We start from the raw sequence: 15,521 nt of genomic DNA on the forward strand, positions 1-15,521 counted from the left end.
AATGCATCGCTACCACAAAAATGTAAAACGGTGCAAGCGGTGGTGCATGACTGATCCCGACTCCATGAGTGGTGCCCCCGTGACGAGCAGCGAGATAACGTGGCTGAAGTTCAGAGACAGCTCATAGGTAGGTGAGCTGTAGCGTCAGGTGGGGTTTGGTTGAGCCACCCAGTGCAGGAGCTGGGTGAGCTGGGGTGGGTTATGTATCGTACCATCTCATCGCGGCCGAGCGCAGCCGCCTGACGGGCTGCCTGGTGCCGCGGATCCCAGCGCCGTGATCCCAGAGCCTCCCAGAGCCCCGCGTGCGGGGCGAGGGCGATGCCCAGAGGCCTCCGAGAGCAGGTCCCTGCCTGAGGTTCAGTGTGACTGCTGGGTCGGGGCGGACCCCTGGATCCCGCCCTGCGCTCTGCCCGGAGCCTCGGAGGGCGCCGAGTGTCTGTAACTCTCGCCTAAGCCGTGGCCTCGCTGCCGGCCCTGCCGGTGCGGCACCGGCTTCTCTGAGCCCCCCGGGGGCTGGATGCGTGAGGGCCCCCCGGGGCTGCCGGCTCCCCCCCTCCCTTCCCGGGGCTGCCGGCTCCCCCCCTCCCTCCCCGGGGTGCCGGCTCCCTTCCCTCCCCCCCCTCCCCGGGGGTGCCGGCTCCCCCCCTCCCTTCCCGGGGCTGCCGGCTCCCCCCCCCCTCCCCTCCCTCCCCGGGGTGCCGGCTCCCTTCCCTCCCCCTCCCTCCCCGGGGCTGCCGGCTCCCCCTCCCCCTCCCCGGGGCTGCCGGCTCCCCCTCCCCCTCCCTCCCCGGGGTGCCGGCTCCCTTCCCTCCCCTCCCTCCCCGGGGTGCCGGCTCCCCCCCCCCTCCCCTCCCTCCCCGGGGTGCCGGCTCCCTTCCCTCCCCCTCCCTCCCCGGGGCTGCCGGCTCCCCCTCCCCCTCCCCGGGGCTGCCGGCTCCCCCTCCCCCTCCCTCCCCGGGGCTGCCGGCTCCCTTCCCTCCCCCTCCCTCCCCGGGGGTGCCGGCTCCCTTCCCTCCCCCTCCCTCCCCGGGGGTGCCGGCTCCCTCCCGCCCCCCTGCGGCGGCCCCGCCTCGCGCCCGCAGCCAATGGACGCGCGGGACGCGGCGGCGCGGCGCTGGGCCCCGCCCCCTGCCCACGTGGCCTCCCGCCCCTATATAAGGCGGCCATTTCGGCTGCGCATCCGTCGCCGCAGCGCCGCTTCCCGCCCTGCCCCGGCCCGTCCGTCCCGCTCCGCTCCGCTCCCGCCGCCTCGCCCGCCGCCACCGCCCGCCATGACGGATGCGGCCGTGTCCTTCGCCAAGGATTTCCTGGCCGGAGGGGTGGCGGCCGCCATCTCCAAGACCGCCGTCGCCCCCATCGAGAGGGTCAAGCTGCTGCTGCAGGTGAGGGGCGGCGGCGGGGGCGCGGGCGGCGGGGGCGGGCGCGGGCGGGCGGCGGCGGCGCTGACGGCGGCGGCGGCTCCCGCAGGTGCAGCACGCCAGCAAGCAGATCGCCGCGGACAAGCAGTACAAGGGCATCGTGGACTGCGTGGTGCGCATCCCGCGGGAGCAGGGCGTGCTCTCCTTCTGGCGCGGCAACCTGGCCAATGTGATCAGGTACTTCCCCACCCAGGCGCTCAACTTTGCCTTCAAAGACAAATACAAGCAGATCTTCCTGGGCGGCGTTGACAAAAGGACCCAGTTCTGGCGTTACTTTGCGGGTAACCTGGCGTCCGGGGGCGCCGCCGGCGCCACCTCCCTGTGTTTCGTCTACCCCCTTGACTTTGCCCGAACCCGCCTGGCCGCTGACGTGGGTAAAGCGGGGGCTGACCGAGAGTTCAGTGGGCTCGGTGACTGCCTGCTCAAAATCTTCCGCTCGGATGGCCTTAGAGGCCTTTACCAAGGCTTCAATGTATCCGTCCAGGGCATCATTATCTACAGAGCTGCCTACTTTGGCATCTACGACACTGCAAAGGGTAGGTGGACTCAAATTAAATTGAAATAGAGATGCTGGACTGCAGCAGATCTGTAACGTATTTCAGCATGTACTGCTGGCTCACCTAGTGTCCTCATGCAAAACCTTCTCTCCCCTAGGCATGCTTCCTGACCCAAAGAACACCCACATCGTCGTCAGCTGGATGATTGCTCAGACAGTCACTGCTGTCGCTGGCTTGACCTCCTATCCTTTCGATACGGTTCGTCGCCGCATGATGATGCAGTCTGGGCGTAAAGGAAGTAAGTTGCTGCTCCTTGTGTAGGGAAGTGTAGGGCATCCCTGAAGAAACCACTAGTGGTAGACTTCAGACAAAAGCAGAATGGTTTTGCTTTCAGCAAGACTTATAGGTATCCCCTCTGCTTACAAACAGTACAGCATGAGAGGGGCTGCAGAAACATAGGTAGATGTTAGGCAGGAGGAACAAATGGATCAGTCCACTCTGAACTGCTGTAAGGTTGCATGCACAAATAAGACTTCTATCAATAGGCAGTAACAGCAAAATTTGCCCAAGGATGTTGCAAACTAGTGTCTCTTGGCCAAGAAGTTTCTCATTGCACAGCCAGCCAGGCCATGCCTGCAATAGGTGCTGGGTCTGGAGGTGTTGGTGTCTAGCATCCTGCTTGAACAGGTCCTTCCAGTGTCTCTTAGGGGTGATGCAGCTGCAGCGTATATCCTGGGACAATATCCTCTAGTGAGATAATACTGGAGAGTGCAAGTCAAGAAACAGGATTTACCTGAGGCTGGCAGATGCATTAGGCCATTTCTCATTTGAATTTGAGGGTCACGGGCATCAGACTCCTAACAATCTCTGTCTCCTGCAGCTGACATAATGTACACCGGTACGATTGACTGCTGGCGGAAGATTGCCCGTGATGAGGGTTCCAAAGCATTTTTTAAAGGTGCTTGGTCGAATGTACTCCGAGGAATGGGTGGTGCTTTTGTCCTAGTCCTGTACGACGAAATCAAGAAGTACACATAAGTTATTAACTGTTATGAACTGGCATGTTGTATTATGTAATCTATGACCATTCATGGACTGTATCAAAACCGTCTAGTTACTAAACGGTGGCAACTGGTATTTATGCAGGATGGCCTGGGGCAGGGGTGTGACTGCCTGCTCTGTCTTCACGGAGTCATTCCCCCGATGGGACTCAAACGTGGTTTCTATTTCAATCATTCCAACTTAAAGAGTATGATGAAATAAAAATCTGAAACTAACTTCCGTTGTCTTGTGCTTGTTCTCCCAGCAGCTGCAGTGAGAGGGCTCTGCACAGTGATTGTAGAGAAGGTAGGATCCATCCTATGTGCCTTGCTCACTGCCAACTAGGCAAATGTAATGCTGCCTGCCAAGAAAGCTGTGTGCTATTGCCTCCTAATGGAGGCTTAACAGTAAATGCTGGAATCAGGACTGGCAGCTCTGATGCGCTTCTTCCAACTGTCCTTGCCAGAGCCCCCCAGTAACTAGAGGTGATGTACTGGCCATACCGGTGCCTACCTTTGGCCTAACTGCTCCCAGGTACTGATGCAACCTCGCCCTTCCAGCTGAGCTAAACCCCTGAGAGACTAGAGAAATGTCTAAGGAGTATTTGCTGTTGTCTGGAAGAGCAAGGAGCTGGGATTGTGCGCTCCAGCTTAGAAAGTGAGCTACCTACTCAGGCATGTTAGAACCTAGCCAGAGAAAATAAGTGCAGGTAATTGCTACTGTTCTGTAAATCCCCGGCTGGCCTTACCCATATGCAAGGTGTTGGGCTGCCCAGATGCAGTAGCTGAGCAGATAGCTGGTTTCTGCGTCCGTGCTGGCCTTAACTAGGCAAGGAGCCAGGTCTCTGGGAGCTGAGCTCTCCCAGTCTTGAATTTGTGTGTGTGGGGGGGGAAATTCCTTCGTGCCACTGGAGCAATTTGGGGAAAATACTGTAAGCCTTGACAATGTGGGTGGTTTGGCTTTTATCCAGGCTACTCCATGGCTCTGGGAGCTGCCTGAGTAAAGCTGTTCGGTGCCTGTCTGAGGTGGGTGAGTTGGAGGTTCTCCTGGGCCTGGCTCTCCGACCCTTCTTACGGCCTCCACTCCTTTGAATAATCCGCTCTGGCTGCTCAGTCTTGTTTGAAGCAGCCTGAAGCTGAAACTGAGCTCAACCACTCTTCGAGGCGGACAGCGAGCGCTTGGGTTGCAAAGGGTGGTCGTTGCTTTTGTTACTGAAATCAGCCCCAGGTGAGCTATACATGAGAGCACAGCAGTGTCTGACGCAGCCAAGGCTGCGTAGTCCGGTCTGCATGGACAGACATCTGCGCCCCTCCTGGGAGATGGTCTTGTTGGTCGGTGCTACTGTTGGTTTGGGGGCTCTGCAGGTGGCTGAGGGGCTGTGAATCCACCTTCCTCTGCTGCGCAAAGTGCCCTCAGTGACACTAGTGGGTGCCAGACAGGCTGCCCTGGCCAGGCACCCCCACCTCGACCACGCCGTTGAGCTGAGAGCCTTTGGTGCTTTCGTGTAGCCCTCGGGCTCATGCGACGTTAAACCCTCTGCTACCTGCAGCAAGAATAAAAGGGCTGAAAGTTTCCCAGCGAGAAGCAGAGCAAAGGCACAACCGCAGGCAGCACATCTGGGATGGCTGCCCGCTGGGATGCTGCCACCTTGTCACCCTTGTCTGGGAGCCCCTCGCTGCTACCCAAGTACAGGTTAATTAATTCAGGGTTCTTTGCTCTTACTGCCTTCAGCTGCTGAGCTCTCCTGAATCGCAAAGGCCTTCCCGAAATGCTGCTGATTGCACCATGAGGGGCTTTCTTACCTGGCAGGGGATGCTGCCTGCTGCTGGCTGGGTGAGGATGATGAGGGTAAGTGCATGGTCTCTCTCTGCAGGTTGTGGTGGGTGAGGGAGCGTTGAGCCGGGCTCAAAACCTGGCTCTAAAACAGTTGAGCCAGGGCGCCGAGGGGGCTCAGACCCACTGCTCTCTGCCAGGCAGTGGCCAGGAGAGGAGGGTCTTCCTGCGTGCTTTCTCCTGCATCGCTAAAGCAGCAGTGCTACAAAAGAAATCCACACACATGCCCCCTCACCCCACGCTGTGCAACCCGCACCACACTGAACAAACGGAGCAAGTGCTGCATGGAGCACACTAATGACTGCGTTTGGGGCTCGGGAACCAGCCTGACGTACGTACCTACTTTACGGAGCTTTTTTGTTTTGTTTTATTTGTTTGCTTTTTAGCTCTGGTGCGTGGGAGCCATGGGGCAGAGCTAGGCCTGAGTTTCCTCTCTGCCTCGCCTTGTCTGGGCAGCCATCCCCTGGCCTGGGCCTCTGCGGCTCCCTTGGGGATTTAGCCTTCCCCTTCCGGGAACTCTTCAGGGAGCAGCTTTAGCTGCAGAAGCAGGCTCATGAGTTCACTTCAGGCTTGAGGCTTCATGAGTTTTGCCTGCGAGCCTGAGAGCACATTATAAAAGGGTTAAGGGGACTGGTTTGGCCACGGCCAGGCAGCAAGCTGAAAACTGCTCCTCCAATGCGAGTGTTTTGTCCGCTGCACTGTGCTGCCCCAGGGGTGGCAGGATCCCAGGGGAAGGGGGAATTTTGTTTTAAACAGAATTTTTCTGTGCAAAATGGTGAAAATCTATGTTGCGTTTTACCTCAAAGGGGCTGTGCCAGGTCCAGGCGTATCTGCCCCTTTGCTGCCTGTTAAGGGGTTAGCAAATTCCGATGACGCTGGTTTGCTCTCGCTGTGCGCACTGGCCCTCTTGGCAGCCCGGCTGCTGTAAATCGTGGGCTCACGAGCTGTTGATGCAGCAGGGCCGCGCACGGGATCGCATTAAATATTTGTGGTGGCTCAGGCAGGTGGCGAGCGGTGCCAAGCGCCTGGGATAGCTGGGTTCGTGCCAGCTCCGTCTCTGTTGCGTTCGCTCCAGGCACTGTGAGACGTCAGCCCTTCGGGCAGTAGTAGTGGTTTTAAAGGGCTTTTTTCCCGTGTGCGGCTCACCAGGGATTCTCCCAGGGAAACACCAGGCCTGCTGCATGTGTCAGCCCTGGTGGCAGGGGCATCCTTCCTTGGCTGCCTTTCATGGAAGTAATTCACAGGCTCCAGAGGACTGAAAATCCCCTGAGCTAATTAACGCCCTGGAAAAGTATCTAACAAAGTGCACCAAGACGGCAAAGGGGGTTGGGGATGGCATTGCAGCCAGAGCGGGGGACCCCGGTTCAGGTGGGCAGTCGGCAGCAGTGAAACCAAACTCTCCAGGGTCCCGCTCCAGCCCTGGCCTTGTTGCTGCCTGAGTACTAAACGCAATCAGCAGCGTGTGCAGAGTTCAACCACCCACCGCAGCGTCTGCACCAGCGCTCACCTTGCTTCACTGCAGAGGTGAACAAGCCTTGCAGCCCTGTTACCCCGGAGAGTGCTGATCTGACAGGCTGCGGCATCCCCCCTGCTGCCCCATCCTACTGCCCCAAGGAGGGGACAGCAGGGGTAGGGAGCATGGTTTCCCATGCATACAAATCATTAATTAATGCCCTGAAGCTAATAACAGAGCCACAGCGGTCATTGAAGGGTTTATTATGTCCAAACGATATATTCATTTACAAGCAGGAATGTACTACAATGCACAAACTCTTACTTTAATAGTTACTGGAGGCCATACTTGTGAATAATAAAGTAGATGGACTTTCACAGGGTAAGAAGAAAGCAATCTCTAATTCCCCAAATCCTAGCTAATTCTGGGGAAACTGGATTCTCGTTTTGGACAATTATTTCCAGCATGAAAGTGATGATGCTGGAGTTACCTGGTGGTTTCATGCCCCCCTCCTTTACCTAGCTTCAAGCCCGTCTGGCTTGACTTTTTGCTGAGCAACAGCCAGCTGTAAACGAGGCCCCCCCACGGAGGGCCTTGGCAGGCTCCTTGCAGCTTGCTCGGCTCAGCTCAGCAGCGCTCTTCTTTCACTGCTGAAGGAGTGGGCAAAGGGCTCTGCCAGTGTTTAACATGCTCCTGAGAGGGACTGTGCCGACTGCCCACGGCTGCTGCGGTCACCAATGCGCACAGGTAGCTGCTGCAACATGTTTCTGCCTGTGCACCACGCCTGGCCTGCACACAGGGCTGGCGTCAGCGTGCTGAGCTGGCGCCGCTCTGTGTGCATGTGATGAGGCTTCAACACAGCTGTACTGACCCTCAGGACACTAGTAACCAGCCCAGAGCTCAGGCAGAGCAGGTGAAAGGTTTATGCCAGCTTCTGAGCAAGTTCCAGGGTTACCAGCTACCTCTGGGCCACTGCGACAGCATTAGCGGGGGGGGGCAGGAAGGAGGCTGTTGTACTGCTCCCCAAGGACACCTACAGTTTTCGTAGGTGAGTTCCAATTCACTGCTACTACTCTTGTTTAGCACTTAAAAACTATGTGCGTTTTACAGGTTAGGAGGAACAAGGCAGTTTTGAAACACGCAAAATTATTCTGACACGGTAATCGAGGCTGCGCTGTTCTGTGGCTCTGGGAAACTGGACTGGGCGATCCAACTGAAAGAAACATGTACTTCTGGTAAGACCGGCCATGTTGGCATTATTTTTGGAATAGATCTCCTCTCCTACTTTTAATCCCTTCGTTACCCTACTTATTCCAGCTCAGGACAAATTCTTATGTATGTAATAGTCCTCCTTTGGTTTGAACACTGTTGCACATTATCCAGTTGCTACCAGGGTGTTAGAAACTGCAGAATGACTAGTTGTATTTATTATTATAGGACACTCTACTTTAAACTAAGGATTTCAACTAGAAGCTCCTGCTTTCTATTGCTATAGTCAGATAACATCTTTTAATTCATTTACATTTAGAAATTAAAAATCTAAGTTGATTGCGCTAGATCTCACATGGTAAGAAATATGTACTTAATGTTTTATATAAGATGCTCCGTACCAAAGGTGTTTCGGCCACAAACTGCATACCTAGACTATATTAAAAAGATCTAAGAGATGGTTATCTCCACAAAATCCTTCCTCCCCTTTCTGACTAAGTCCATCACTGAGACAAATTAGGCAGATCTCTGTTTGCAAAACTGAAAAACACTTGCTGTATACGGTATTCTAAAAGCCAAAAAGAAAAAGTGCTTTTGCTGTGCTGTACTGTTAACATTGCCTCAAGGCTTGCAATTTGCAGCTGAAGTTGTAAATGGTGGCTGGTAACAGCTACTTTGGACAACTTGTACTGAGCTGTGCATTTATCAGGCTTTCTTTGTGCTTTATCAGTCTAACTGCACTGAAGTTTCTAGCCACATTTCAGCTGGAGCCGTATGTGTTTTTGCTCCTAACCTTAGCTATAACCCTAACCGTAAAGCTAAACCTTACCCTAACTGTTAGTTGAGCCTTAGCCCAAGACCTGCAGCCATAGTGGTATTCAGCAGGTTCTCAGGTGTTTCCTTGGGCAGCCTGGCTCCAACTGGAGCACTGGCTTTGCCACTCCTCCAACGCCAGCCCTTAGCCTGAGCCCAAGGTCTAGCAAGAACCTGGTGTGCGTGTGTGTATGCACGTGTGGTTAGACTTGGTACCAGTGCCAGCAGCACACACAAACTGTTTAGCTTTGGTGTCTCTGGAGAAAGCTGCTAGTCATATTTTCCTGGACTGAGCTTTTGTTCCAGATGTTACTTGAAGCAGGACTATGGTTCACCCTTTATGACAACTGCAGACTAAGTACAAGTCTGCCTCCCAGTGGACCTCAAACTGTACAAAACCTGTTTTCAAATTCCAAAGCTATTCTCTATCTTTGGCTCCTGCTTGGAAAAGAATTTCCTGATTTTTTACAGAGAAATTTAAATACAGGTATGTTAGCTACGAAGTACATCTCCCAGTTCCAAAAGAACAGGCAGCTGAATTCATCAGTATTTTGCATATAAATGATGTCTGTCTGCTGCCTTTCCTCTGAGTCCAGGGAGATACACTGCCTTGGGTGGCAGGAAGACAAAGCTCAAGGTTATTCTGGGTTTGGGTAGCTCCCAACAAGAACCGTGAGGCCCTCACGTGGCTGCACTGCGTTACCACATTAGGAAAAGGAGCACACTCCGTTGGATGGAGTTGTACCCACTTATTTCTCTTGTCCTTCCCAAGTATTACACACAACCTTACAATCACTTAACTGACAAACCTCTGGCAATAAGCTTCAGCTTAGTGCAAGATCAGCCCTAAACAAGATCAGCACTGCCTCGTATTCACTCGAACACATGCTTACCGAGGCCAACACTAAATCAGCATGCTGACCTCTGCTTTCCAGAGCTGACATATACATACCAGCCTGCCAGCTCTGGAAGAGAGTTGCCCCTCTCTTTTACACCTTATTTTGCCAAAGAAAGGACACACCCTTAGTCTAAGCAGACCTTAGTTCTCCAGTTAGTTAATTTATAAAGGCAGACAGAAAGTCTTTACTGATCATAGGAACTTCTTCCGTAAGCACTGTGGGGGATGCTTCATCTTGTACATTGCTCACAGATTATTTGGGGATAGTTGGTAAAATAATAAAAAAAAACATGGAAGTGTGTTTAGTTCAAACCTGTAATATGTCATTTAATTCCAAGTACAGAAACATGGACTGTAGAGTACCATTAGACTGTGAGAGATACAAAGCAAAACTACTCTTGCCCAAACAAGGAGGTACAATGGAGTCTTAATGTTGTTCAGGCCTTTAATGGTCAGTGCATTCAAAGGTTAGTTCAGAAATTAAACTATATTTTAATTTAAATGATCTCCAGTTTTATCAGTGAAGTTTCAGACTACTTAGCTGTACTCATTAATGGCCTAATACCTAGGCAGTTTTTGTTTTGGGTATTTTAAAGTAGGGTTGGATTTCACATTCTTGTATCTGCCAGGTAGCTGTTGGTGTAATTGTGGAATTCTGTAAAATTTACTGCTTTCTGTTGTTCAATAGGAGCTAAGACTTAGAAAGCTACTGCCAAGCCTAAACTGCTACCTCTGCCAGCCTGTCTGTTGACCAGGGTGAGGAGTGTGACTCCTAAACCTTGCATCTAAGTTGCTCCAGCCTGTGCTGAAATGGCAGATCTCTCAGGGTGTACTGCATGATTTGGACACACTTAAAATAACAGAAAGAACAACAGGCACATAGCTTGCTTCTTCAAGGATTTCCTTGTTGCATAGTTGACCTGTTGCTCTAATACATTTATGGAAATTTTACACGCATCTGAAAATTATTAAAACAATAGGATAAGTATCTAAAGGTACACTGACCCCACGCAGACACCCAGTAAAGCATTTCCCCCAAACTAACTGTTCTGACTGGAACACTTCGGCATAACACCGGGTATGTAAAAAAACTGCAGTTTCAGAGAATTTTCCAGTGCTATTTCAGTTATTACAATATCAGAGCATCACCCTACTAGGTGTGCTAGGAGAGACTTGATCTCCAAGCTGTTTGCAGTGCATTGCTCTGGAATACTGTCTGTTATTTCTGCTATGCTGACAGAGCCACAAGAGTTCCTGGTAGTTTTCTCCTGTCTCCAAATACTCAGCGACATGCAGCATTTCATTTGAACTGGTTATCGATCAGGGTTCCTTTCATCTTGGCTTTCTTGGCTTCCAGCTCAGCCTGATTAATAAAAATAAGACAGAATGAAATAATGTCTGGGAATGTTTCTTTTCAGTGTTCAGTAAGGTCTGGTCTTATAGGACCACAGGAAGCTTTTCACACTAGGAACAAGAACAGCTCAAGTTCTTTACTGACTCGCTCCTCCCCTGTGGTGCCAAAAGGGGAGCACCTTTCAAGTTACGAAAAGCCTAAGACTAACTACACAGGAGACAGTTTCATCCTCACGCAGGAGCTGCAAGTTTTCCTCCCTCTACTGTCCTGTCACAGCAGGTAGGATCAGCTGTGATGTGCTTGCCATTTAATCTTCAAGTGCCCCAGAGCTGGCAGATCCTCCACTACGGCATTAGTTCCCACTAATGCTCACAGCAAAGACCTGCTCTGGTAAGCAGGCTTGAGAGCACAGCATTGGGGTGCTCTAGGGTGCAGTGCCTCTGCACGGTTCTCCCCTTCCACTTTTGCTGTCTGACAGGTCCTGGAGAGTCTCCCTGTAAAAGTTCTGCTGGCTGCTCCTTCATTAGCTCAATAGGTAGTTGTGTATGATTTTAAGCTCAGGAGGACCAGAGGAACACCTCAGTATAACCTGTAAAGGAAAAATGGTCCTCACAAAGCTACAGGTTACCTATGACTGTACCATGACCTCTCTATACTCTGATATGCTCAGTCTGAGTTGCAAGATAACTTCTGTTTACAAAGCCAAGAGATCTCAGGCATGTGTATTCAACAGTGAAGGAAACACTCACCAACTCCTGTAGCCTTCTTTTGCTCATTCCTTTGCGTTCCAGTTGCTTCTCAATCACTTTTGCATTCTGTGCATAGGAGTCTGCAATCTCCCTCTGAAACACACACAGTGTCACTTTGCAACAGTAAACCCAAGATTGGCAGCATCTCATCCAACTGGTGAGGTAATCATCAGCTCTGATCCAGCTGCCCAACTCAGATCTGACTGGCAGTGAGGGCAGAGAAAACTCACCGCTTCAATCTCTTCCTCCTCTTCATCAATTGTGGAGACTGTGACCGAACTGAACTTGCCCATGTCTTTGGTTCGTTTGGTCATCATCACCTGCATGAGAAGCAGAGTATTTTGTTAGACTTTGGGAACAGTTGAGTCGCTCTGTGCTCCCCACCCCAAAGCTTTTAAGGCCTCTGTACAAGTCATTAAGATTACATGAACTCCATGGGTGGCACAGCAGAATCAACCCTAGTGACTTCCATGCTCAAAGCTGTCATTATCAGGAACAAACTCATCTACATTTTGAGAATCACATGCTTGGTAACGCAGACCCAGAGGTGAATATCAACCTGACCTATTTACAAATGGAAACCTTCTGGTTTCCCAGAGCCTAAAGATCAGACAAAGTACAGATTTCCAAATTTATTTTGATTTCATTTAGTCCTAGGACTCCAACCTCCTGTAGCCTCTGTTAAGGAAGACTAAAGGCACACATGGAGAATACAGAGCTGAGTTATCTAATTACAGACCCTTTTCCTCCCCCAAATAAGGTGATTTTATCCACTGCACCTTTCTGAAAAGCAGAGACAGCTTTGTTACTGCTCTAAAGCAGAATACCTTTTTGGGAGGCTCTTGTTTCTGAGTATATATGTTTGTTTTCCCAAAGCCCTGGCCAAACTTGACCACAGCACCATCAACAATGAAAGTCACTGGGGCATTTTTCTGTTGGTGTTGATAAAAGAGCAGCAGTCCACACCTGAAAACAGAAAACAGAAGTTGTGAGAAAACCCAGATTCCCATAACTACCTAACAGATGGACTCTAGAAATTACTAACAAAAATCACCACCATCATGTTCCTGTTCTTGCAGCAATTAGGGGTTGAAAGATACTTCAAAAGGTTGAAGCTTTTTACAAAAGCATGTTATACCAGAATAAATCATCAGCTATTAAAAATTAATTAGTTACTTCTGATTTTGATTATGCTAGTGTTCTTATTTTCCTTTGCATTCAGTGGCACATGCTTAGCTCACCCCTGTTTTCCTAGGTCACAAAAATAAGTAACACAATAAAATAGTGCTGTATAGATATGACAGGAAGTGTCAAATAATATTCTAGTTTTAGATTTGACATGAATCAAGGTTACAAAACACTATAACAGATCCTTCTCAGGAGAAGAAGGTTAGTTTAGTTTCTACTAAACTAACTAAAACTGGGATAAAAATGCTATTTCTAAGGAGGTAGAGCAAATCAAGGCGGATTAAGAAAGGAAAAAAATGTAAACAACCATGCACAAATATTGGTTTCTGCCATGTTACAACTACTACCTCTGTAGTCACTTACTTGCCACATTTCTTTCTGTACTGTCGCTCTATACCTTCTGGCCTGGGGAAGAGAGAGCAAAACCATTTTAAGAGAAGTGCACAAGCACCAGACATAACCACTTGGCTATAAAAGGAAGCAACTCTAGCAGGATAGTAAAATGAAGGCCAGGATGTTCACCTTTCCCAGATTATGAACGGGCTTTGAATGATCACAGCTTTCACAGACTCACAGAATGGTTGAGGTTGGACGGGACCTCTGGAGATCATCTAGTCCAACCCCCCTGCTCAGGCAGGGTCACCTAGAGCGTGTTAGATAGGATCATGTCCAGGCAGGTTTCGAACATCTCCAGAGGAGACTCCACAACCTCTCTCCACAACCTGTCCCAGTGCTCTGTAACTCTCACAGTAAATAAGTTCTTCCTTATATTCAGGCAGAACTTCCTGTGTTCCAGTTTGTGCCCATTGCCTCTTGTCCTGTTGTTGGACACCACCGAAAAAGAGTCTGGCCCCCATCCCCTTGACTGCCCCCCAAGGTATTTGTAGACATTGGTAAGATTCCCCTCTCAGTCTTCTCTCCTCCAGGCTGAGCAGGCCCAGCACTTGCAGCCTTTCCTCATAGCAGAGATGCTCCAGTGCCTTAATCATCTTTGTGGCCCTGCACTGGACTCTCTCCAGTAGTTCCATTGTTACAACCTCCCCATTTGGGATAACAAGGCAAACGGACATGCCAGATGGGGAAAACAAACGGGGCAGACACTGGGGAAGAAGAGAGGTGCCATAAACCCCAAGATCCTTCACCAGCCCTCATTAACCCCTATTACAACAGCGCCCTTCCTCAGGCTCAGCACGAGTGTGTCCTGCTGACCCGGGTGCCGGCCCACCTCCGCAGGTAGACGCTCTCCTCCTCCTCGGCGTTGCAGAACTTGTGGGCGTGCTTGGCGGCGTCGATCACCCGGGCGCGGTCCCGCGGCCGCATGGGCAGCTTCTCCAGCTGGCAGTCTGCGAGGACAGGGCGGGCCGGCGCCGCTCAGGCCTGGGCCGCTCCGGCGGCGCCTCCCCGGCTCCGAGCGCCTCGCTCGGCCTGACGGGCCGCGCCGCGGAGCTAACGGCCGCGCGGGTAACGGCCGCCGCGCCACCCCCACCCCCCCGCGCGCTAACGGCCGCCGCGCGCCCTCTCCCCTCCCCCCCCACCCCGGCTAACGGCCGCGCGGGTAACGGCCACCGCGCGCCCCCCCCCTCCCGCGCGCTAACGGCCGCCGCGCGGCCCCCCCCCCCCCCCGCGCTAACGGCCGCCACCCCCCGCCCCGCTGAGGGGAAGGGCGCCGCGCAGGGGCAGCGGCGCGGCTCACCCAGCACCAGCACCATCTGCCCGCAGAGGCAGTAGTAGACGTGCAGCGGCTTCTCCCCATCGTCATACTCCTCGCGGTCGCGGGTGTCGGAGCACACCACGGAGCGCGACACCACCTTCGGCATGGCGCCGCCCGGCAGCGCCGCCCCGGCGGGCGGAGCCGCCGCTCCGTCACGGGGCGGGGAAACTGCCAAGTGCCAATAAACCCTGGCACCGGGGCACCCGTTCCCTCAGAGCCAGCGGGTGGCATCGACAGGTCGGGGCCGATTCTCCGGAAATCGGGAGGCACAGGGCACTCCACAGTCTTCGGCACTGAAGGAGCTAAGTGAGCCCCGGATCCCCTTTCTAACCCCAAGACCGTGCTGCCTGACTGCACGTTGAAAGCAAAGCAGATCAGCTGAATTCAAACCTTAAGCAATTTCTCTTAAAGCAACAAATAAACTAGACTCATCTGGGCCTGAACTCAGCACAAAGGCACTCCAAGTTGTGTGGAATGAAAAAACAGCTAATTTCCTCTCAAATAGCTCCATTCAACTTTGTCCAGACTTTCAGTCATCTGCAGATGAATAGCGATTCAAGTACCTGAACACAGGAAATGGAACAAAGTTTCTTTGACAAAAATCAGTAGCTCATCTGTTTATTATCATACAACCTGAGTAAAAGTAGGAAAAGTAAAGACTTTTTTTTTTTCAGTGCAGCCAAGCAGGCAATATTTTCAATGTCTGATAAGATTTATCAGATTCTTTCTCCTACCTTAAAACTTCTGTTAACAGTAGTCTTCCTTCCCATGTCTTCTCCCCACACAACTATATTACATAAATCACAAATGTGGATACATGACAAAAATAGGCTATGCGGCCTACCCAGTCTATTCTAGGCAGCAGCAGAGAGAAATTCTTTACTCTCAAAGACTACAGGAAAGGTAGGAGAAAGATTTTCTCTTAGAAGACTCAGTGAGTGCAGAAAAGGTACCATTCAGGTGAAAGAGCAAAAAGATCTCCCTTTATTGTAATTATCAGTCAAGATACTAAAAACCTCTGATTTTCCCGCACTAGTACCAAGTCTTAATGGAGGGTGGATGTTGGCCCAGAAACAATTTAATATAAAACAGAAGATGACACATGGAAACTTTCAGAAGGAACACTTAAGTGTGATTAAATGAATCATAATAAACCACGGGTCCAAGAGATACATAAAGTTACATACTGCCCCCCCCCCGAAAATACAAAACAAACCAGCAAAAGCTGACTGCATTTACCACTGTTTTGCCATCGGAAGAGGTTCAGGCAGCAAGCTAGCTGCTACAACTGCCGTTACGGCAGTGCTACTTCCAGCATCACCGCAGCGCCAAGCCTGCAGCCTCCTTCCAGCGACAC

General features: G+C 51.7%; 2 protein-coding genes across 2 annotated transcripts; one reads left to right on the top strand and one right to left on the bottom strand.

The window, feature by feature from the left end:
• Nucleotides 1-1,173: 1,173 nt before the first annotated feature.
• SLC25A5 (solute carrier family 25 member 5) lies at nucleotides 1,174-3,192 on the top strand. Its single transcript, XM_062584748.1, has 4 exons — nucleotides 1,174-1,382; nucleotides 1,468-1,954; nucleotides 2,073-2,213; nucleotides 2,796-3,192. The coding sequence occupies exons 1-4, from the start codon at nucleotides 1,272-1,274 to the stop codon at nucleotides 2,951-2,953; spliced, it is 897 nt and encodes a 298-aa protein (XP_062440732.1). The 5' UTR covers nucleotides 1,174-1,271; the 3' UTR covers nucleotides 2,954-3,192.
• Nucleotides 3,193-9,463: 6,271 nt separating this feature from the next.
• STEEP1 (STING1 ER exit protein 1) lies at nucleotides 9,464-14,312 on the bottom strand. The gene is made up of 7 exons (XM_062584749.1): nucleotides 14,147-14,312; nucleotides 13,679-13,796; nucleotides 12,817-12,858; nucleotides 12,093-12,231; nucleotides 11,496-11,585; nucleotides 11,266-11,358; nucleotides 9,464-10,525 (listed from the first exon to the last, which is right to left on the bottom strand). Exons 1-7 carry the CDS (start codon nucleotides 14,268-14,270, stop codon nucleotides 10,463-10,465), a joined length of 669 nt encoding a protein of 222 aa, XP_062440733.1. The 5' UTR covers nucleotides 14,271-14,312; the 3' UTR covers nucleotides 9,464-10,462.
• Nucleotides 14,313-15,521: the final 1,209 nt, after the last annotated feature.

This window comes from Rhea pennata, chromosome 11 (assembly GCF_028389875.1).
Source record: "Rhea pennata isolate bPtePen1 chromosome 11, bPtePen1.pri, whole genome shotgun sequence".
Taxonomy (NCBI): Eukaryota; Metazoa; Chordata; class Aves; order Rheiformes; family Rheidae; genus Rhea; species Rhea pennata.